This window comes from Rissa tridactyla, chromosome 2 (assembly GCF_028500815.1).
Source record: "Rissa tridactyla isolate bRisTri1 chromosome 2, bRisTri1.patW.cur.20221130, whole genome shotgun sequence".
Taxonomy (NCBI): domain Eukaryota; kingdom Metazoa; phylum Chordata; class Aves; order Charadriiformes; family Laridae; genus Rissa; species Rissa tridactyla.
In genome coordinates this window covers 41,694,705-41,718,938 of record NC_071467.1, presented here as the reverse complement: position 1 = coordinate 41,718,938, position 24,234 = coordinate 41,694,705, and the positions used below count along the sequence as shown (strand labels likewise).

General features: G+C 44.0%; 1 protein-coding gene across 3 annotated transcripts; it reads left to right on the top strand.

Moving 5' to 3' along the window:
* The first annotated feature begins 6,607 nt into the window (after positions 1 to 6,607).
* SDCBP (syndecan binding protein) lies at positions 6,608 to 22,830 on the top strand. 3 transcript variants are annotated; one of them, XM_054192112.1, is made up of 10 exons: positions 6,754 to 6,763; positions 11,255 to 11,320; positions 12,087 to 12,214; positions 14,432 to 14,510; positions 17,103 to 17,212; positions 17,545 to 17,703; positions 19,013 to 19,188; positions 20,430 to 20,601; positions 21,154 to 21,245; positions 22,116 to 22,830. In XM_054192112.1, exons 3-10 carry the CDS (start codon positions 12,206 to 12,208, stop codon positions 22,168 to 22,170), a joined length of 852 nt encoding a protein of 283 aa, XP_054048087.1. In that variant the 5' UTR covers positions 6,754 to 6,763; positions 11,255 to 11,320; positions 12,087 to 12,205; the 3' UTR covers positions 22,171 to 22,830. The 3 variants fall into 3 exon arrangements, with proteins under 3 accessions (XP_054048085.1, XP_054048087.1, XP_054048086.1); XM_054192110.1 differs by lacking the exon at positions 12,087 to 12,214 and having other exon boundaries at positions 6,608 to 6,763; XM_054192111.1 differs by lacking the exons at positions 6,754 to 6,763; positions 12,087 to 12,214 and adding an exon at positions 7,144 to 7,163.
* Positions 22,831 to 24,234: the final 1,404 nt, after the last annotated feature.

The following is a 24,234-nucleotide window of genomic DNA, read 5'->3' as shown; positions in this document are numbered from 1 at the left end:
TCATGATCATATTTCTATTCAGCCAAAGCTTTTTTCTTGGGTTGGTTTTTTTTTTGTTTTTTTTTTTTTGGCTAAAGGGAACTGTGGCAGTGAACACTGTCTTCACTGTGCAGAAGAGAGGAAAAATGAGGCATGGTGTTGTAACAGACATAACATGAAAGCAACTTCAAAGTGTGAGGCTGCTCAACTCTCCAGATTAGATCAAAAAGAGATGAATATGGGACTACATAGACAAGCTGTCCAAAGCACAGCCCACCAGCTTTACATGTGAATCAGCCTTCTGGCCTGAGGAAATTGAATTGCAACTGAATGCAGATGGCTAATTTGAAAAACTATCTCTCTGTGCTGATGTTTAAGTAATTCTGTTTTTCCGCTACCAGAATTGCTGTGATATCGCCTTTTACCCATTTCTTTCTACAGGTTTTTACATTATTTTTTAACTTAAATAGGCAAAGACTGAAGATCTACCTCTTAACGGCTTTGCTTTGCAGATGAAAAGACTTAAATAACAAGTAGAAAGACAAAAATGAAAAAAGAAATACACAAAAAGGAACACGGTAACGTAGGAAGAAAAAACTGATGGATGGGGGATGACAGGTAGGTGTTGCGGAGCACAGGAGCTGAGGAAGATAATGACAAAACACAAGGCAAAAGACAGAAGCATTGAAACAGCTGGAAAACTTACAAATGCAAACAAATGACTCCTTTTCTTAACAAATTGACAAATATTGGTGCTCCTGTAGCCATATGACTCAAGACTCTGATCTCGTAAGTTACACAGGTTCGGTGTAGTGAGACATACGGTGGCAGACTTTCAAAAAAAACCCAACTCCTGAGCTGTGGAAAGCATCTGACTTGCTGAGTCAGTGCAGAGGCAGCTCCCCAGAAAAGCGAGGGCGCTGTGCCAACGCCAACACATGACTTTGGAGGAGCCATCTTCTGATCGCTCACGGCAAGTCAAGTTCCCACAATGCCCCCCCCCCCAAAATTTTCAGGTTGGTCTAAAGACTTCCCGTGGTGACAGATGTGAAAGCGAAATTCTAATTATAACTGCTCAGCCGTGGTAATTTGGGACTGGGGAATGATCTGGCATGCAGGGCACGGAGGCTCAACTGCAAGAAGGGGTTAAACTGGCTGGAAGCAGGAACGCCAGAGACAGAACAGGCTCCTTCCAAGGGAGTGAAGTTTCCCTTGGTGATGAGATAAGAAACAGCCTCAGCATTGTCTTGTAGCCATCCTGGAATGGGAGCGCTCAGGGACCCGAGCTCAGGGGCCACCTTTGGGCAGCAGAGGGCTGGGGGATGGACCCAGGGACAGGCTGAGGTGCCCCACGCACCCGCTCTCAGGATTGATGCTGGTGCAAATGTACATAAGATGCTTGTGGTGCACCTTTGCAGACACCATGTAGAACCACATATTGCGGTGGAACTCTGCCCAACGCACAGTTCATTAAATTTTTCTTCTATATTTAAGCACAAAGGTGTGTTTAATAAGGGGTAGCATAAAAATTCTCCAATACATACCACTGGTCAGCCTTGTTAAAGTGGTTGACGTCACAGTGAGCCCCAGCTCTCTTTCAGCTCTTCTGCCAGAGGGTACAGCCCCAGTAGCCAGAGCAGTGCAAGGGAGGCACCCACCTCCATCCCACCACCCCCAACCCACAGGCTGGTCTCTGCTCAAATTTGTCCTCAGGCAAAGTGCCAGGCTCCCATCGAGGCATCAGAGCTCACGTTTCCTTATGCCACTCTTGCCACGAGCACTTGTGCCCTGTGTTCACAAAGTGCGAAGGAGAGGTGGCCGGGGTGTCCTCCTCGAGCATATTGTTTCCCTAATGATCGCAGTGGAGCTTCTTGGGCAGCGGCACTGAAGCCCATCTGAATTCTTGCTGCAATTTCAGCTTCAGCTGACTCCAGTGTCTCACTGCAACCCAGTAAAGGCAGAACACAGAGGTTTGCTCTGCCAAGCTATTTTATTTACATATTTTGAGGGCAGAGGGATCTGTCTGTAGTCCTCTAGTCTGGCTTCATGCTTCGTCTAGACCACAGAATGTCACCTAAATCAGAGACCATAGCCTTGGCCTGAACCAGACTGTATCTAATGTGAATGTATAAAATGTTGATTTAGAGATACTGCAAGAAAGGAAAAAACATTGAATCCCTGGGGAAGCAGTTAAACAGTAAAAATTACCGTCACAGTGAAATATACGCCTTATTTCTACCAGGTCTCCCTTCTGTTTCTAGTCTTTACAACATGAAAAAAAAGAATACAGATTTTTAAACATAGACGTGTGTACGTCAGAGATAGGAAAGAGCTGTTCAGGTTATTTAAGTCCTTTCCAGTGAAGTCCCACTTGTGGATTAGGCACAGGAAGGGCACAGTCACTGCTCCCGCCTGCCCGCATAGAGCCCAAATCCACCCCTCCCTCGGCTGTCTTTCCTGCCTCCTCTCTCCTAGGACTGACTCAGGGTCATGCATGAAGGAGCCTGTTGTCTGCAGGACCTCAGCTTCATCTGCTGTGAAGGTTGGAAGGTGTCTAACGAATGTGGAGGAGACAGGAACATCTTACTGCTCAGGCCTGGAGCAGCAGGCTGCAGAGTTGGATGCTGTTCCCACCTTTGGCGCAGAGCTCTCCTGCAGTGACAAACAAGTCCTCTCGCCAGGCTCTCCACAAGCGGTTCCTGTGTTTTCCTCTTTTTCCAGTTGCCCCACAGAGGCCCTTAGAGTCTAATTTGCAGAAGTGTTGGGCGCACGCAACCGTGAGTGAAGTCAGGAAGGTGGTTATTTAACAAAAAATCTTCTGTATTCTCACAAACAGGAGAAACAAGTTTGTAGAACTGAGAGCTCAAAATAATGCATTGTGAGCATATTCGACTTCAGTGCCTGAATTCCCTGTCTGTATGTCTGTATCCTGGGAATTATCGTAGAAAATTAGTAATTGTTTGCACAGCATTCGGACACTAGAGTGTTACTTAGAAAAGACGGTGACAACATTAGCATTTCCATCTTTAGAGCGGAGTTTGAATAGCAGACAGGAAATCAGGCATGAAACTACCAAGTGAGCAGGGGAAAATTATACACTCACTGAGCACCATCCACCCTGTGGGCTGAGGAGGGGACAACGGAAGTAATATGATACATTGCCCTTAAAAGACGGGACCAAACATATATGAACAGGGAGTCAGAGCAAAGTGTCCCACGCAATTTTAATTCCAGCAGTTTCTAATGTTAAGTATCTTACTGGAGCGAAGCTCCTGTAACGTAATTTCTTCTCTATAACAGGGCTTTATGCTGAAATCCTTGTTTCTATACGCAAACACCAAAAATTGCTTACAAAGTCTAGAGGCGTAACGGCACAGCTCAGTGCAATGCACACAGCTACTTAAGCTGGTTTGGGGCAGATTTGTTCTAGAAACACAAACAATACGTCAGGACTTTTCCTTGCACCTGGCTTAGAGCAGGACCCGTTAACTCCCTCCTAACTACCCCAGGTACAGAACCGCTTTAATACAATTATTCTACATCCAGTACTGACGGGGCACTATCTTGCATAGTTTGTACGTGTTCTGAGCGACCATTACTAATGTCTCATTGTTGAAGGGGTGGAGAGCTTCCTAACAAACAAAAGCACAACTTGCTTCGAGCTTCAAAAGAGAAATGTGAATTTTTGGGTAAGAACCACGTATTATTTTATTATGATTTTTGCAACAGCTGAGGCTGATACTGATCAGTAGGTGGCTACTATTATTCTTTGAAAGCTGGCACAAGACTAGTAAAAAAAAAAACACAAACAGTATATTGACAATGGAAAATTACCACGCTATTGTCCGTGGGTGTTCTAATTTCAACAAGCAAAATCTGATAACTCCGCCATTCATTTCACCTCTCTCAAACAATAGATAATCTTTTTGCAAGTACTTCAGGAAATAACCAAGAGCCATTTGTTTGGGCGATTCATCTGTGACTCCTTAGAGCTCCCCAGTCTTAGCGGAGTTCTTAGAAAGAACCCTTCTGCTGCCCCCCTCCAAACTCTGGGGCACAGAAGTGTCTTCTTTGTCCCAGGTCCTCAGGTCACGTCACAGAGCGACTGAGGCGTGTGCTATCCCCTTCCAAGCTTTGGTGTTTCCCCGGGAAGGAAACAAGACTAGAACAGTAGCTGGAATTGCCTTTGGTCTGTGTGTTTGAAGGATGAGGACCCTGAGACATGTCAAACTGCGCTGGTTGCACAGATTAGACATAGCTATTTTCCAGCAATTATCTTTCTGCTTTACTATGTTTTGTTCCTATATTTAAATGAACAATAATTTTAAGAAAGCTTTTCAGTACAACAAAGTTAATCTTTCTCTGCCCAAAACCTGTTCTTAAGCAAGAAGCAGCTTCATACTGTTCATCAAAATCGTTATTGAAAATGTGTTTCGTGATAAGTTTGGAGCTGAAGATAATGAGATTCACTTTTGTTACCAAGGTGGATGCCCCCCAGCTGAAGGTAGTGCCAGAGCTACTGCCTGTAACCTGAACTTGCCTTATTCTTAGATTGGTAACAGTGCACACAGAGTATGCCCAACAGGTAATAGACTATATGGAGCCAAGAGTTTGGGCTAGGACATCGTCATAAAGAAGATGAAAGCCCATTACAGTCTCATGGGTAAAAACTGGGAAGCGGGCATTGACAGCGCAGGTCTGACACCCATCAACAAAGCCTGCTACCTTGATAGCAGGCTACCTCCAAAGACAATGGCAAGAGATAAAATAATGCAGAAAATAGCAAATAGCAACCTCACTTTCTTGAGAAAAGAGTAGTGTCTTCACAATGAGAGGGGCATTCAACGTCAAACTGAAGGAAGACACTGCCCTTCAGCTGTCAGCACTGGCACCCAGCAGAATGGCACCACCTGGACAACAGTCAGTCCCACACTGGCAATTTCCCTGCGATATGGACATTACAGAGGTCTTGACTCTCCAGGGTGGGTACGGGGGCTCCACGGCACTGAGCTCATCGCAGGAGGAAGAGTTACACCCTTGTTCTGAGCATGCAAAATTCTAAACCTTTCACTGCATTTCTGTTAAAAATCACTTTTGGCTAAGCAGAAAATTTAACACTACAAAAGCAGTAATCATCTGCTGTTATTACACCAGAGCTGGATTCCCTCCCTCCCTCCTGGTCCAGAAGGCACCTTACACAGGATTTTGTGAACTCATACCCTAAGCCCAAAATTGCACTTCACATACATCTAATGGTCTGTAGTCGCATGACTCAGTAGCTGATGGTTCCAGCGCTGGCATGCAGGAAGGTGCCAGGTCCGGCTGATGGTTGGATACAGAAGGAGGAGCTTTCTGAGCAGCCGGAGAGCGGCTGTACCTCTGTAGTCAGCGCTGCTGCGGCTGCTGCCCCAATCCCACGCACCCCTGTGGTCCTCACCAAAGATGCTGGAGAGGATCAAGAAACTTATGAGGACCGGAAACTATGCATTGCAAGAAAAATCTCTGTTTAGCTTAACTAGGGTTATAATTGCACAGGCAGCTCAAATGATGAAACAGCCTGTTAGTGCCAGAAGGAAGGGAATCACCCTTCCCTCTCATTCCTGTTTCTCCTTCCTCTCCTCCTTTCTCCTGTTTTCAGTCACACCCTCCCTTCCCCTGCTCCGGCTGGTGCTGGCGCTTGCGAGATCCTTTCGTTGCTGGTTTGGCTCACAGCAGAAAAACATGCATGTTTTTTTGGTGGATTGCATTTCTGCTCTTCCCATGGAAGAGCCTGGCAAGTGCTGGGACTGGCTGAGGATGGGAGAAAGGCTGGAGGTGGGAACAGACCTCCTTCCTCGGTGCTGGCGAACTGACAAACTCCTTTACTGAACGCTCTGGTTTCTTAGCTGAAGGCAAGCTTTAGGGTGCTCAGCACGTTTAATTACATGTATGATGAACAAGATTTGACAACAGGCAAAGAAAAAGGCAAGGCATCCTAGTGAAGAAGGATTTTAAAGACTAGAATTGATGCTAGAGAAGTTCATGCTATAAATAAGGCAAATGTGGAATAATTATAGTACAAAAGCATCTTTCCAAGCGTCTTCCAGGATTTCCCCATCGCTGGTATGCTTGACGTGATGCTTTCCCCAGGGGACCTTCTCCAGGAGATGTGCTGGGCTTCAGACACGCACCGGCAGCAGAAGGCCCACGCAGGCGCTGGACCACGGGCCAGGTGACGTGGTCACCCCGGCTCTGGCATGGCACAGCTCACCGCCACCTGCCCGGGAAACCGCACACCAAAGCCGAGACGAGGCAGCTGCCAGTTTTTTATTATAGGGGAAAAAAAAATATAATTGTAAAAGTAATAGAAAATTATACTTTTTTTTTTTTTCTCCGTGAAGGTGACAGCTGTGAACCAAGAAAGGCAAAGGAGTGATGCGAAGGCAGTACAAAAATGAAGGACGCCAGCGGCGAGCACGGCAAGCGGCCGCAGGGGAGCGCTGCCGGCGGCGGTGGCGAGCGGGGCCGTCTCTAACGGAGTTGGGCCACCGCCGCCCGCCTGCCCGCCCCTCCGGTGCCTGTCCCGATCCCGATCCCCGTCCCGGTCCCGCGGAGCCCTTCCCCTCCCGGCGGGCCCGGCCCACTCCCGCCGCCGGCGGCGGAGCATGCGCGGGGCCGGGCCAGTTCCGCCGCCGCCCCCGCTCCCCTCATAGCGGCGCTGCCGGGACTCACGGGAGCCGCCGCCACCGCCGCCCCTCTTTGCGCTGAGGACCCCGACGAACGGCAGCCGCCGCCTGGGCCGGAGGTGAAGCGGGGGCTGGGGCCGGGTGGTCGGGCCCCCTCTCCCGCGGCCCTTTGTGTGCGGGCCCGGGGCGGCGGCCCGTCCTGGGAGGAGGGGGGTGGGCTGCGGGCGCGGCGGCCGGGCATGGCGGAGCGGGGGGGAGGCTGGTGCCGAGGCGGCGGCTGAGGGGAGAGCCTGGAGGAAGCGTCGGATTCCCTGTGCCGCTGGCGAGGGGTTGTTTGTCCCCGCGGCCACCGGGGAGCCATGTCGCGCCGCGGGCGGCGCTGCATCGCGGGGCGATCGCTCTCGGGAGCCGGCCCGGGGGGCGGGGGGGGGGACTGGGGGGGGGGAGTGGTGGTGGTGGTGGTGGCGGCTTCCTCAGGGGCCCCGCCGTCGTCGGCCGGAGAAGGCAGCGAGTAAATAGGTAAATAAGCGCCTGTGTGTCCGTCTGAGTCCACATCCTGCCGTGGTCGTGGCTTTGGGGGTGTCTTCTGACCGCTCCTTCGGGCGCCCGGGTCGTTGCACGAGGGCCGTGCTCCTCGGCCGGTCCCGGGGGGTGGGGGGGGCTCCGACTTTGGTTATAACCGGTTTTCAGATCGGCTGAACACCCACCCGCTGGGCTGGGTGCGTCGTGCCCGGTCGGGCAAGCGAGCCCTGCTTCGGGCCTTGAAATGGAGGCAGCAGGTTTCGGAGCTAAATGCCTCGCAAGAGCGATTGCTCAGAGGTTAATTAGGTAGGTATCAGACGGGAAACACTCGAGTTGTTAGTGGGGAATGCGTCTTGCAAAACAGTTGCTCGGTTCCTGATGCCTCAGCCTGACCTCCAGGAGGTTTTTGGCCTGGATCTGCTTTAAAGGTGGAATTTTTGGGTTCATAAGCTTCTAACTTCTGGAAGTGGAAGCCAATATTTCGGTGTAGGTACTGGCTTTGTGGCCTGCTGTGATCTCCCCACTGCCCATAGCCAGAAGACACTTGTGGGTTGTGTCTTTTGCTTTGGTGTATTTTTTTCCCTCCCCCAGTATCTGCTGGTGCTTTCGGAGACAGCAGGCACTACAGGCTGGCCAGGGCTGGGGTTCGTCTGGATCCTGTGCTGCCTTCAGCTCCATGCTTTCCGACCTGGAGAGCGTGTCGGGGAGCCTGTCTCCTCCCAGCCGTGCCACCCAGGCCAGTTTGGGATCACTGACTTCCTGCTGGCAGCCCCACAGTGTCACGAGAGCCGTCTTTCCACGGGTCTCTGGCCACTAGCCTGTCACTTCCCTGTGGCAGATGGGATCTGCTGACGGGCACTGAGGCACTGGTGGTCCGACTTCCCAGCCAAGGGTACTGAGAAACAGGGAGAGGTCTTCACCACCAGGTTTTGTGGGTCACTGGCTGAGTTATGGCTGTCCCCATGCTTTTCCTTTGGTTTTCACTCTTGCTTTCCTAAGCACTTGCATTCCTCACAAGACACAGGGATATGGAAATGATCAAGGAAAATTATTCTGTTGTCAGTGTAGAGTTTTAAGAGAGAAAAGGAGGATATAGTGACTCATGCTTCATGGTAGCCACTCCCCAGCTCCTAAAGCCGTTACAGTGCCTGCTGAAATTCTTGTTTATACTGTAAATAATCTTGCAGAGAAGTCTTGGACAAGTTCTTCCTGCAAGCACTTGTGGTCCCTGACAGTGGCAATTGTTATTAAAAAATCATATATTAAACTAAATACAGTATTTTTCTGGATCTCACATCACCTAACAAGGGATATTTGTGTTGCCCCTGCCTGTGCAGAAATTGAAAATACCATACGCGAAGTTACAAGCTCATTGAGTGCAGTTACAGTGGTGACAGTTATTCCGGCTATTTAGTTGGAAAACCAAAAATAGTAACTGGTGAGACGATGGCAAGGGAGCTAACCTGTCAGCTCCTTGGTAGCAGTGACAAATGCTTGGCTTTGTGAGCCCTTGGTTGGGGAGGGGAGGTGGCCGGGGGGGTTGCAAAGTGGCAGGATAAGCTGCTGCAGTGTCGTCATATGTGATCCAAGAACTAATATCATAGAATCGTAGAATGGTTCAGGTTGGAAGGGACCTTAAAGATCATCTAGTTCCAACCCCTCTGCAGTGGGCGGGGAGGCCTCTCACCAGACCAGGTTGTTCAAAGTCCTTTCCAACCTGGCCTTGAACACTTCCAGGGAAGGGACATCCACAGCTTCTCTGGGCAGCCTGTTCCAGTGTCTCAGCTACCCTCACAGTAAAGAATTTCTTCCTAATATATCATCTAAATCTCCCCTCTTCCAGTTTAAAACCGTAGTCCCTTGTCCTATTGCTACATTCCCCTCATAAAGAGTCCATCCCCATGTCTCCCATAGGCCCCTTTTAGCTTTGCTAATACTGTTCTACGGAAAACACCATGCTCCTCTTTGTAAACCAGAGGAAGGTTGAGGTTGCCCGTCTCTGACAAATGTCACCAGTAATTGCGTGTGGAGTGAGGCTGGTCTGCGGAGGAGAACTAAAGCTGGCCAAGGCATAAACACGCTGGGGTTTGCAGTGTGGAAGTCGGTTGCTGAGACGAGGGGCCCAGCAGACCCCGTGCCGTGCTCCGCCGCTGTGTGGATGTCAGATCGCCATTGCAAAAATGCTGCTCCTCTCCTCCTTGTCGCCCTGTGATGGGGTGACTCCTTTGGGAACGCACTGTCCTTGGCCTGCCCTCGTTTTCCTGCCTGCGTGCTGGCGGGGGTGTGCTGGCTCTGAACGTGTGCCAGCGCTTGGACCGGCGGCACCTTAGTGTACGTGGGCAGCTGTAGCATAGAGGTACGTGGTGACTCTGATGCTGTGTGTGACTTGACCGGAGTTGGCAGCAGAATGCAGTGTCCTGGCAACACTTAACCTGAGCGAGGGGTTTGCCAGCCTGGGGCTTGCATTTGCTATTGCCCACTTGCCATCATTCTGTGACTTTTTTTTATTATTTTTTTTTTTTTGGATGAGCAAAAGCACTTGGCTGTTTCCGGTCAATGCTGGGTCAAAGCAGAACTTTAAACTGGTATTAAATGTGTATGTTTAACTTCTAAAGCTTCCAGGCTTTCAACTATGTTTGGTTTCGTTGCAACAATTAATCAAAAATGTCAGTGGCAATTAATTATTACAACATAACTGGCCACGTGTTCACAGTTTAGATCTCCGTCGCATTTAGGGCATGCTTTTTTGAAGTTTTAATTGTAGTTTGACATGATACTGGAGCTGCTGGGCACTCTGCTGAACAAGTAGAAAAGCTGTTGATGAGCTTAGTGTAATATGAAGAGATGTCTATTGTGTTACTGCAATATCACATTGGGCATCAGTGTGCGGGTTTTTGTGTGGTGTTGTTTTTTTTTTTTTTAAATTAACTTAATATCTGCACTTAGAGAAGCAGTAGCTCAAGGGTTTATGCAGTGGTCGCTTTTCCTCTGGAATTTTTGCTAAGTTGCTATGCAAATAAGGACCTCTGTTCTCTGGATAAGAAAATACATCCTGAAAGCTTTTAATAGACCTGCCTCATTAACTGTGTTCTCAGTGCCTTGTATAACTTGCAAAACTGTGTCACGGTTTTTTGTCTTCTGTTTCTGTCCCTCTTGCCCCCTCATTAAAACATTCCCATATGTTGGTGTGAAATGTTCCATTACGGTTTTGAAAAGTTCAGCTGACCTCAGTGAGAAAGTGAACGAAGGAGCTCTGCAAAAAATGGGATTTCTTGCAGCCTCAGGTGCCTGGCTCTAGCAGAGCTGGGTGTCAGCGTCGTGCCTTAGAGGATCATGTGAACTGGGTTTCTTGTTTTTGCTTGTTTTCTTTTCCTTTCTTTTTTTTTTTTATTACTTCCTGATAAGTTGTCACAGGGCTTTCCCAGTGTCACATGAGAGCCAGCCTGAAGCCTCTGTGTGTTTTGAAACTCACCACTGACTGAGTCTGGCTGCTTCGTGGTCTCTTGCTGCAATTAATGTGTTGCAAGTGGACATGGGAAGTCAGTTCTCTTTAGGGGCTTCTTACTGGAACATCAGAACTGATGAAAGTGTTTATATACTTTGGATAACAGAGTGAAAGCTTCTACAGTTGTATATAAAATACTGTCCCAGTTGGGAAGAGGAGTAGGAGGAGGGTGGTTAGATTTTTTTTCCTCTTAACCCTCATCATCATTGCATCCTGGCCTCCTAAAGACTGTCTCTGCAATACTTCATGTGAAACGGTTTTCTCTGTATAGGCTTTCTCATCGTTGAGACATAACCTTTGATGATGCTAAGTATATTAAATAAAGCCTATTATGCAAAGGCTATTATTGATAATAGATTAAGTGGGTAGTCTTAATGGAATTTATCTGTGGTGCTAAAACTTGCAGGTCACAGATCCCTTATTTAACACTCTGTCTGCTTTCTCTTTCTTTTTTAAGTTGTAAAGCTAAACAAATATCTCTGACTAACCTTGTTATTTGTTTGCTTTTTTTTTTTTTTCTTTCTCCCCATTCCCCCCTCTCCCCCCCCCGCCCCCTCCTCTTTTTGGTCTTCCCGTCATGCAGTGAGACTGCATCAACATGTCTCTCTATCCTTCCCTGGAAGATCTGAAGGTGGACAAAGTTATTCAGGTATGAGGGGCTTTAATAAGATGAGTTTTGATGACAATAATAGATATGATGATTTTTAATCTAGGAGGGGGGATACTTTTATTGCAGGTCTGAGTTTGTGTTTTATGACCATACTCTAAAAGGGGAAAGACAAACTGCTTACTTTGTAGCTTGATATAATATGATTAATATTTATTTTACCACTGCTGGGTATATTTATTTTGTTTTATATATTTGTTTAGAGTCTTTTTTCTTTAATGTATTGATATGTTTCATTTTTTTTGAAGTATAGATACTGGGTCTTAATTAGACAAACATAGTCAATCTCTTCTCATCCTTCAGCTCTGACGTGGTGAATAGGTATTGACCGAACTAATAAACCTACTGTGTCTCATTCCTAGTGTCCAAACGTGTGGCAGAAAGCTTTCATGGTCAGTTGGGCACAAAAAAGAGCAGTGACTCTCTTAACATCACAGGCTTGTCCTCTGGCTGTTTCATGGTGGTGACCAGTTCTCTTGATACTTCCATTTGTGTAAAATCCTTTATGTGTAAGAATATTCATGTCTCTATTATTAGATAGGACAAGGATGAAAAAAAATCTGTGAAACTAAATAATGAAAAACACATTAATGGATAAAACTCCATGAGAAATTTGACGTGATCATATTTTACAAGGAGTTTCCTTGCTTTCTTCATCATTTTACCTAGCTTCCATTTTTCTTGCCTAAACATAAACTGGATTTCCTCCCAGTTCAAACAACAGCAATGAGTTATACTACATTTTAAGGTGACTGGTGCTTCTGTCCTTGGCCTCATTGGGAAGCAATTGAGCAAACGGCACAGAACAGCTTAATAACTCTCCTGTGCTGTCCCACAGTGGAGTGCCTCAGGCTCAGCTGTGTTTCTATGTGTGAGGTGAGGCTCTTGAAGTTGTGGGCACTGTGTTGGGATTTCTCTTTGTGCCTGCACACCCCACCCCGCTTCATTCTTCTTATCTTGCCAAAGTCTCTTATCTACAGTCAGATAATGCTGAACTGAAAAAAAACCCTAGCCTGGAGCCGAGAATGCGGTCCTTCGGCCTTTTAATGACTAACTGCTAGAGTTCATATGTTGCAATTAAAAATATTCAGTGTGGTCTTTCTGCTACTTAACGTTTGTGACCACTGAACGGAGCAGTGAGGAGAAGTAGGATATCTCTGTACTGAGTCCTGCAGACCTTGAACCATAGGTACATGTTCTGTCATTTTATAGAGCAGGGCCTCTTGTGCATTGTCCTGCCCATATGCTCGGCAGGGCTTATGAACTTGGGCAGAAGCACCTTGTTCGTGTGACTGTGCCTGTAGTCTCTTGTGGTGTCTCACAGAAAAATGAGAGTAAACCCTACAGAGGCTTCTATAGGGAGCATAACAAATTGTTGTGTTAAGCTAATTTAATCCTTGGTGACACTGTAAGGTAATGTGTCTCAAAGGTCAGTTTTCCAGAAATCAGTTCATGCGGGACAGATGCTTGCTGTCGTACTTAAAGATGAGCGTGCACTCAAAGTTTAAATTGGGGTTTCACAAAGTTCTACCACTTGATAAGTGGGATGTCAAGCAAGACAGCCTATGAGGAAGATTTTCCACGTGGGGGTGGGAGGTAAGGGAGGTAGAGCCAAGAGCATTCAGTTACAGATCCCCTGTGAAGGGGTTTGGGTGTTCTTGTTGCCATCCAATGGGGAAGATTGCCCTTCAGCAGTTATGTGACAGCATCTCGCTCCTACTGACCAACTGTAGTACTACGGGGGGCTAATGGGCTGTTTACTGAGTATAGCTGTGAGAGAGGGGAAGTAAATACTCTTGTTGCTAAATACCATTATCTCAAGAGTAAGTCATTCCATTTTCACTGTTATTTTCGGTAGCAAAGGCTAAGCTATTTGCCTCTTCCAAAAACTGTATTATGAAAAAGCTGTCTCTTTAAATACATCTGAGACCACCCGTAGGAGAAAAGAGGGCAGAGTACTGAAAGACAAAGTCTTTACCTACGATAGATGAGTGAGATTAAAATGACTGCTGGTTGAAAGATACGGACTTGTTACATTAAATATTCTAACCCGTTCTTTTTGTCTAGCGTTTTGAGTTGGAGGCTATTCTTCTAAATACATCTGATATAGAAAAAATGACTCATTCTTGCTGTGAAACTCTTTTTCTGAGAACAACTTCCTGGAGAGCGCGGGACTACAAAGTCTTCTATTTTTAAGAATGATTTCCTTAAAAACATTAAGTAATTTGACCATCGTGTTGTGTTAGATGATTTATGTGTCCTGTTCAGGATAACATTTCACTATGCATTTAGTAATTTCCCTCCCTCCCCCCACTCTTGACGTTCAATCTCAGGAAAGCTACTCAGACAGCTATTTCCATCACGCTTAACACGCTTCTGTAAGGCAGTGTTTTTTCACTGGTCGTGATTACACAAGGCCAAAAAAGTAGTAGCTGAGGTATTCAGAAGGAAGGAAACTGGCTTACTTTAATACAGCCCTATATTTGTGAGTCAGTAAGCCATATAGAAATTCAGCTTAGTATGTTCACTATAGTGGCAACTTCTGTAGAAAAACCGTCTTAGAAGGTCCATTTCTCTCAAAGGTATTAAGCTAGTAGCCTTGGATTGCGTGGAACTTGCAACGCATAAGGGACTATGGTAGAACTCATAAATAATGTTTGTAAATGGTGAAGAGTTAAAAATGGCCAATATCCGTCTGAAAAAAAGTAATTACAGAACACTCTGCCAAAGGTCATACCTTAAAACTTAAAGTTATAAAGCTTTGTCAGCCAAGTTTAATGTGTCTTTTAAGGCTCTTTAACTTGCTTGATGACAAAACCAGAACAAGTTGACAGTAAAGCCTTTCTACATTGTACTGTAGCCTTGTATTTGAGGAAGATACAAGTTGATCTACCAAAGTAGTGTGATACTACTACAGCATATTGTATTGAAGTTATTTCAAAGAAAAAGATTGACTTCAGAACTTCAAGATGAATAGTAACTAGCATATACAAGAAAATCTTTAGTCTCCTGCCTGCATAATAAAAATTTCATAGGTGTGTGGGTTTTTTATTCTCCTTGTGCAAGATAACATGTGAATTTCTTTGCTTTCAGGCTCAGACTGCGTTTTCTTCAAATCCAGCTAATCCAGCAATCTTGTCTGAAGCTTCTGCTCCTGTTCCTCACGATGGAGGTAAGCTCATGTGCTGTGTAGTATCCTAATGCTGTGGAAAGCAGCTGTGAAATCATTAAGTTAACGGTACAGTCAAAAATACCTATAAATGTGTAATCCTGTTTACAAAGGGTGAGACTGTGCCTTTTTGGAAATGCCAACACCCACCTTGGTAAGGGGCTATGGGAGTCCAAAAAACAGTGCTTGCTTGCTTATAAAAGGAAGTTGTGGCAAACACTAACCCTTCTCTAACTTTTTGAAACCTTTTCCAAATGAGCCTAGGGTAACAAGATTTGCTGTTGGTACGGTTTGAACTCTTTAACTCGTGCCTCAAACACTTGGTTGTCCTTATTTATCACATCCATATTTGTAAGCTTTAGAGGGCAGCATGAGTCTGAGTGTCTGTCTGCTCCATACAAGCTTGCTTAGGAACAAACAAACATGAATCTCTGTGAACAGAGAAGTGCCCAGGAAGGTGTAACTTCATCTTGTCATGCTCTCAACGTAAAGCTTCCAACAGATTTTGAAATCAAATGTCTGGTGGGAAATCCATTAGACCTAAAGCTGAATGACTTGTACCCATTTCTGTTCTTTTTCTCCTATGCACGTGAATATTCATGAAGGTGCACAGGTATGTTTGAGGTCAGACTTCTGGGTTAGTAAGTTACACTTGGTCTAAAAGGCCTAAAGCCTCTAACCAGCATGACCAGCAGCAGCGCCGGAACAGCTGTCAAAAATGCAGGTGGATCAGATGTTAAGGCTTGGTGGGTGTAACTTTGTCTCCAGTTCTCCTCTTGGTGCTGGTGTGTCTAAGGGGACTTTAAGGCAGGGGTTTGTATAGCTCACCAGAGAGCAGTCTTTCACAGATCCTTTCTGGAATAGATGCTTACCTGGCCCAACCTCGCCAGACCAGATTTGAGTTTGCTTCAGCAGTCTCCTCTTGGCAGCATTCTTTCTGCCGTCCAGAGTTTGAATTCTCCTGCAGTGTTTGTTCCTGCTGGCCAAACGACGTAATTTTGACGTCGGCTTATGTGTGAATTGCTCAGGGGCTGTGTATGGCTTAAGAGTGATTAATTGCTCAATATGTCCCAAAGGAAGGGATGCCTACACCCATCTATAGGACGCACCAACTCTGCTGGGAATACCTCTGTCCTGGTAGAGGCAGGAGGGTATTCATCAAGAACTTCCAGATGTTTTCTGCTATTTGGAGGTGCCTCTGCTTTGAATGAGAATGTAATACAGACAGCAAAGATGCGTCCTGTGTTGTGGTCTTTGATGAAGAACAAAAGAGAAAAATCAAGTAGCTGTATAAGTCTTGTGCAACATTAATTGTGTTTAATCCTAGGGGCTTGAAAATGCAAGCAAAAGACAACCACAGAAGAAATATTCATTAAAAGCTTATTAATCAATATGGATGAAACTACAAGCTGATAGATCAATCTGGAAATAAGATCAGACAGGATCTCATGTGAAGCAGCATGCAAATATACCACTGAAAGTATTAAGGAGCAAAAAAAATGTCTCTCAGTTATACTGGAATTCATGTTGTCATGACCGTTCTGTTCCTTCCCAGAAAAGTTACTTTCCATTTCTGGTCAAATGTGGATTCTTATAATAGCTGGTTTTATGTGCGTAACCATAAATGAACACTAGGAACCTAAGCTTTGTGAACCAGGGGAGCCTGCTTACTTCCAAGGTCATCCCTTGCACCACCTCGCTTTCCGAGCAGCCTTTTCTGTCCCCAGTGATTCGGTAAGAATGGCGAGTGGACTCTTAAGAGTTCTCATAACTGCCACTTGTTAAATCCTAGTGGTTAATTATCTGTGGAATGTCAAGAGCCCTATCAAGCTTATTTCCAGAGTGGTTTGACTCGAGATCTGACAAGTCTGTCGGTTTAACTTCCTTGCACCCCGCTCCTCTGGGGCATAGAGGAATCTCCTGGTGGTCATTTGAAGGACCATGGTGGTTTTGTCTTGTTGAGAAGTATATCTAAAACAACTTCATTTTGAAGTTGTGAGAAAATGACAACTACTTTCTTATGAAGACTATTAAAGCAGACTGCAGTGTGGACCTTACAGCCAAGAGGCTGTCTTCTGCAGAAACTTTACCATGCCTTTGATCTGGACTGTCCTTGGCATGGATGTCTCTTGCAAGTGCTGTCTTGCACTTGGTGGAGGGTCACTCTGTGTGTGTGTTCTCCAGCATGCCTGGTCTGGGGGAGCGTAGTTCCCCACTAATTGCCTGAAAGTTTTGGAGCAAGGGCGCGTATTCATGAACTGCAGCACAACGGTGGTTTTGGAACTTATCACCACGCTGTTTGTGGAACGTATCACAATGTTGTTTGTGCCATAAAGGATGAATGGAGTAACTGAAACTAAAAGTTGTCTGTAAGCTCTTTATCTGAAAAGCGCTGCTTCTCTGGTTGCTTTTCTAAGCTGGGCTAGAATAACAGTCCTGATTCAAGTGGGTCTTCTGTCATAATTTTCAGATTAGATACATTACAATAGCACAAGATTTGTTGAAGGAATTGTAGATGTGAAAGCAGTAACTGCTTGTTGTATTAAACCAACAATTGTATTGTTGGGATTTTTTTGTTTTGTTTTTCTCCTATAGGCTTATACCCCAGACTGTATCCGGAACTTTCTCAGTATATGGGCCTGAGCCTCAGTGAGGAAGAGGTGCAGAGAAACCTGCCAGTGGCAGCAGCCGCTCAGCCACAGGGTGTAGGTACCAGTCAAGCATGTTTTAGAAAGCAAAAGTATAAAGACTAAATGTATATTTAGAGTCTACTCTAGAGAGTAGACTACTACTTGTCTTAAGTACCACACTGGACTGATAAATGAATTGTTTTAAGTAAGAGTACCTATTTTTCTCTGGTCTTAAACTGAGCAGTATATTTCCAGTGTTGAGGGGTGGGGAAGAGCTGGTGTTGTGACTTAATTTTTATGTTGTGGGGGTTTTTTTGGTGTTTTTTTTAATATCACTTCATATAAGCTGATATATAGCTATTTTAAAAAGTTGAAACTAAGTTGTCTGGCTATTTTGTTTTAATCAGCAACTGGTAACACGACCTTCTACTAATTACATGGTAGCTCCAGTGACTGGAAATGATATTGGAATTCGCAGAGCAGAAATTAAGCAAGGCATCCGTGAAACAATTTTATGTAAAGATCAAGATGGCAAAATTGGACTTCGCCTTAAGTCTGTTGACAATGTAAGTATAGAAGCTTGGGTTTGCCTATAGAGATCTTGCTGCTGGATTAAATTAGTAGTGAAGCTAGTGTATGGTCACAAAACTGCCTTCTGTATAATGCTTGCTTATCCACTATCAAAATTTTAAAATCCTTCATTAGATCAGTAACTAGATTTCCAGCTGTCCAGACTAGGATCTAAATTTACAGCGGTGATTTACTTTCATGTGTTTTGTAACACCTGAAAAAATACCTGTAATTTTATTTTGTTTGCTTTAGAGCATGAAATTGTCGTTGCGGAGCTGCTGTGATACTTGTTAGCAGTTCAAGACTTTTATCTCTCTCTTTGTGGAAACACTTGGCAGTACTTAAAGCTCAGCAGTATGCAGAGAACTGCCTGTGCCTTAGAAGTAGCTCCTCTTTTATAGATTCTTGCAGTGTGTTGCTGGTGAGAAAAGTAAGGACAGTGAGAGTGTCATCTTACCTACATGTAAAGGGTAATTTCAGAGTAGGCTTTTTTGAGTTTCTTTTAACATGAACATAGCTGAAAGAGGATCCTTAAACCTGCTCGAGAGCTTATCTGTTTCAGTATCTTTTGATTCTCAACATAGAAAATGCTACTCTGTTGTGTGTGTGGGTTTTTTTGGTTTTTTTAATAAATAAAGTCTCCTCCCCCCACTCCCCTGAAGGTATTATCTACAGTTTGGCTTGATATGCTTTACTTTTTTTTCAGGGGTACTTTGACTAGAAATAGTTTTTAAACACTTTTTTTTTTTTTGCCCGAGTTGCTAGTGAGTCATAATTGATAAAAAGTTGAAAACTAATGGGGTTGTGAAAGAAAGAAAGATCTGCCGTAGAGTTCCTAAGATTGCTGATATATTTCTCCAGCTGTATATAGACTCTGATGTCTGGCAAAGGAATTATTAGTTAAATGGGCAAGGAGGTATACAAATTTACCACTAGTCTGTCTTGATCCAGTTATTCAGATTTCTTTTGAAAACAGAATAGTATTTACCCCTTTGAGTAAGGCTTTAATGTTATGCTTGTGTCTGTTTTTAATGTCTAAAAATGTAGACACAACAGACTTGCCCATTTCCAAACTATTCTAGCATTAATTACCTGACAGTCTTTTAAAACATGTAGAAAAAGATTGAAATTTCAAAAGTGCATCTTAAGGAGAGATAATTAGCAAGTCCTTCTGTCCATTTGGTTGGTATTATATAGAGAATGGGAAACTTTAAAGGGCTGTGTGTTCTGTCACTGGTGTTCATCCTTAAGGAAGAACTTCCTTTTTTTTTTTTATTTTTTCTTCCCTTTTTTTCTCTTTTGTAGGGTATATTTGTCCAGTTAGTTCAGGCAAACTCTCCAGCATCCCTTGCTGGTCTGCGGTTTGGGGACCAAGTTCTGCAGATCAATGGTGACAACTGTGCAGGATGGAGCTCTGATAAAGCACATAAAGTTCTGAAGCAGGCTTCTGGAGAAAGGATTTCAATGATCATCCGGGACAGGTAAAGCCAACTGCAGATACGATTTGTCATTATCCATCTCGGAGTAATTCTGTAGGGTTTGGGTCTCCCCTTGCTTGAGCAGGACTGGAGGCATAACAAAATCTGTTTGTCCATGTATTTCAATAGCAAAAATCCTGAGAAATGATCCCTTTGGTAGGGAACAGTCAAAATAGTTGTTAACTTGTAAACTTCCAGTGCACACTTGCCTGGGCATGATGAGGCGTAACATTTTTCAAGGTAAACTAATGAGTGATAGCGTTAGTCAAATTTAAACTTTGAGTTCAAGAGTTCTGTGCTTCTTTTGGGCACAACTGGACTTTTGCTTATACTAATTGAAAAAGCAATAAAAGATGGTACTAAAATACTTGCTGTATTAATGAATACCTTTGCGTTTTTATTTAGCATGGTAGTTTTCGTGTGAACTCTATTGCTTACGTATGAATTAATGCCAGTTTTGCTAGAAGTATGCTTAATGAACCAATACTGATTTGCAATTGCGTTAAATAATGAGCTTGTAGCTAGTTGCATGTAGTAATAATAGATTCAACATAAGGTCTGCAGGCTGTGAGAAGATAGATGATACATGATATGACTATCTGTATGTCTTGAAGCTTTTTCAGTGTTCATTCTTGTTTAAGAACCAAGTTTGACCCAGCAGAGGGCACGCAACTTCTGTCAGGGCAGCTACTTCTATTGTGTATTGAATCAAAATACTGTGGTAGTAGATTCCCTGCCTGGTCTACCACTTCTGTGCCCAACTACCCACACCCTTCCTGGATTTACTAGCTTTTTAAGACACAATTTAAAGGTTTACTATCTGTAAAGCAGTTGAAATGTTGTTGGGGAAGCCTCGTACTCCAGAATCCTGTGCTCTACCGACAGTTGTTAAAACTGCCTGTGCTATTTTTATCTACCTTGTAAGTTTGTAGAGCAAACTTAATTTTTAATGGACATTTGTGTTTGGTTGGTGGTTGTGGTGGGTGTGTGGATGTTGTATGGGACTTTTGTATTATTGTTAATCCAGATGGTGAAATACCTGTAGAACAGGGGGAAACATGTAAGGTTTATAAACAAGTATACATTAATATAACAGTATTAACAAAATGAAGTTAAACCCAACTACTTTTTCATTGTAGTTGATGTATGAGTCAGAGTACAATTAGCTTTGTAAGTCAAAGATGCTGAAATAGTGTGTGGTTCTTTCTGTGGTTTAACAGTTTTCCATTTTAAATGTCTTATAGGCCTTTTGAACGAATTATTACTATGCATAAGGACAGCACAGGGCATGTTGGTTTCATATTCAAGAATGGAAAAATAACCTCAATAGTGAAAGACAGTTCTGCTGCCAGGAATGGACTTCTTACAGAGCACAACATCTGTGAAATTAATGGCCAGAATGTAATTGGATTGAAGGTAAAATAAGTAGTATGTGGTGGGTGTGGATAGCTGTGAGCTTTTTGTGTATGTATAGTAGTTGTGTTTTGGAGCGGGGAAAAGGATTGTAATATATTGTTTAATGTTCATAAAATAAGAAAGTAAGTCATGAGAGGTAACTTAACTTGACTGGAGAGGACGTGTATGTTTTGAGGCTTCTTTGCAGTTCTGTATCTGTAGGCAGGGCAGCTCATTCTTTTCCTGTCTGCCTGGCTGGCCTGACCCTCAGTTTTTATCTTTAGTTTAACTTTGCTGGCAAAACAAAGAATAAGCTTCCTCCTGCCAGCCTGTGTCCAATTCTAGTAGGAATTTTGTGTCCTTTCTCCAGTCAGTTCATGCAAGATACCCAGTAACCAAACATCTATGAAGTGCTATTGCAGGTTCAGTGATTTGCCCTGGAGGGAAATACTCCAAGCAAGGAGCTGTGGGTCTCTTAAGCTGCGTGAAATGTGTCTAGAAAAAGCTCTTGAACTGCTGCTTGTAAGTCAGCTCGAGTAATGTTGCTCATATGACTTCTTATTTGTATAATAGGACCCCCAGATTGCAGACATCTTGGCAACAGCTGGAAATGTAGTGACCATTACCGTCATGCCTTCCAGTATTTATGAGTATATCATAAAGAGGTAGGTAATAAACAAAGCAGCCATGGTGTTCGTTATAATCAAGTTGACAGCGACTATTTTTCGTAGGTTAAATAAAATGTACTCATGATAAGACCTAATTGTGAACTTAACGTGAAGGCTGGAGAAGGGGTGGGGAGAGTCTGAAAACTCGCTTGATCTGATGTTTTAGTCAAATCGGTGTGATTTTGGTTCCGTTTTTAAACTATTCATGTGTTAGTGATGCTCCGTTTGCCTTTTCTCTTGAAAAAACAGTGTCTAAACATAATTTGACTAAACTTGAATTTCTGAGAACTTTCGAGTACATGGATAACACAAGTATTTGTTACCTTGTAACTAAAATGCTGTTTCTAGTGGAACTAATTCTGGTGACACAAACATGATTCTTGGCAAGATATAGCTGGATTTTTCTAATCCTTTGGCAGCCCTGGCTTTCTACAGCTAAATCTCTCCTGCAAAAATGCTTTTGAAGTTGCTAGAAATTAATAATGCTTCAGGTATAGCTGAGTCTTCCCCCCCACACACACTTAGTATGCTTTCTACAAACCAGTTTTCTGTCTTCACAGCCACCTTTCCCCCGCCCTCCTTCCCTCATATTTGTGATACTGCTCTGCTTGCACACATGCCCACGTTCTGAAAGCTGCTGGTAACGGAGCTGTTACTAATAAAAACATTGGGTATCGTGGGCTTTTCTCCTCAGTGTGCAGTTTAGTGCAGCTCTCCGTAACAACATGTTTGTTGGCAAAAATAGTGGAGTAAAAGGCCAACTTTTAAATGGTATAAAGGGCCAGCAGTGACAAAGATAGTGATCAGAAGCTGTAGTGCTCTTCTAGAGCTGTCTTACGGAACTGAATGCCTCTTCCTTTTCTTTAGGATGGCAACTAGCATTATGAAAAGCCTGATGGATCACTCTGTTCCTGAAGTCTAGACTTGCATCGTGTGTGTGTATTATAATGATGATTCCACTAAACTTGGGCTATTCTACTCAGTGATTTCTTTCTTCTGCACATGAGCCTTTCAGGAGGCTGAGAGAAGATTATGCTGCATCAAGCGTTTGCATCTATAATGGCTGGGAATGTTACAGTTCAACATATCTCGTTTATTCACAAACTGTAAAACTTGTAGCCTTATATGCTTGACAAATGTGAAATTCCAATTGTGTTATGACTTCTTTTTGTAGGTCTTTTATTTAGTTTACTATTACTATAAGCCATTGCAACTAAAGGAACCAGATATCACTTGCACAGTTACGTGTTGTTACCTAGGACAATGCTGTGCTTTGTATGTTTAAGACAAATGAGTATTTTTACTGCTTTCTGTTTGCAAGAGTAGACTTGAAATAGCATATTAGAAGTATGGCTAGTACTAGTTAATTTTTTTTGTTCTAGTAAATACTGTTTACACAAGAATGCCAGCTAAGCTGAATATAGCTAAAGGCATCGTTCAGTAAGTAAGCCTATTAAAGTAGTGTACAGATACTCAAATCTTTTTATTACTTGTTATACAAATTGTAACTAATATGCTTATCTCTCGCCTTAACCATGTTCTTAAGAATTCAGAAATAACCAAATAAATGACTGAAACTTTAGCTGTGTCCGTGTGTGTACTTCTTAAGATAAGCTAAGACAGGCTTGTTCTGTTGAAGTCAGTTTCGAGCAACAACGAAGACAAGGTAGAACGCTATTTTAAACTGTATTTCCTAAATAAGCTCACTGCCTACAGTGTTGAAAACTGCAGCTTGCTGAGTGTACTGGGCCTGGTGGGGATGGAGTTAACGTTCTTTGCAGCAGCTGGTGCTGTCTTTGATACTTGTGACTAAAACAGTGTTGGTAACATGCTGATGCCTTAGCTATTGCTGAGCAGTGCTTGGGCTGTGTCAAGGCCTTTTCTGCTCTCACTCTGGCCCCTGCCCCCCTGAGTAGGCTGGGGGTGGCCAGAGGCTTGAGAGGGGACACAGCTGGGGCTGCTGACCCAAACTCACCAAAGGAAAGTTCTGCACCATCTGACATCATGCTCAGCAATAATTTGGGGGGGGAGTCTTTCCAAAGTAGTTGTTGCTTGGAGACTGGCTGGGCATCGCTCTGCTGCTGGTGGGAGGTGGTGAGTTACTGCCTTTGCAGCACTCTTCTTAAATTTTTTTTTTTTCTTCTTCCTTTTCACTTAATGAACTGTCTTTTGTCTCAGCCCACAAATTTTCCTAGCTTTTGCCCTTCTGATTCTCTTACCCATCCTACTGTGGGGCAGGTGAGTGAGAAACTCAGTGGGGGCTCAGCTGCTGGCTGGGGTCAAACCACCAAACTAGGTCACAGGCATGTTCAACTGAGACTTTAGGAAGTTCAGTGACCTGAAGTCAAATTCCAGTTTTAGGAAGTGATTTCCTTTTAATGCTCTGCTGCAGGTTTCAGCTGCGCAATTGAGGATTGCTGGGCTTGAGAGTACTGTTAAAGTCAGCAGTATAAGCTCAGCTGTGCCTGTCAAGAAGAGTCTGTCTTGTGGCTTCCTGTTTCTCAAATGAATTTTTCAGTTATGGTAACTGAGGGAAAACCATGACACTCCTTCAGGCTGTAGTGGTGATCAAATTCATCCTGGGAGCCATTTTAATTGGATTGTTTGGTTACTAAATGATACGTCTTTGGAACCGCTGTGGCAAGCACTTACTGGCAGTAATTGGTGACTGCATGTAGCGTTGGTGTGATTCAGCATTATGGACACAGGACCTGTGGCCTGTAGCAGTCATCTCTAAGCTGCTTGGCAAGCAAGTTTGCAGTTTGCTTAGCAATGAAATCCCTGGAGCCCAAAATTCAAATGCTGATCTCTGCATCTAACCAGTTTTTACTTAGGAGCAGATGATTCAAGAGGGGGCTGGTTCTATACCTATTCAAGCTTTAAAACGCCTTATTTAAGCAAACCTATTCCCATATTACAGCTTGACCAATGGAGTCTGGCCACTTAAACCCGCAGAGGAAGAAGAATACAAACTTTTTTGTGTTAT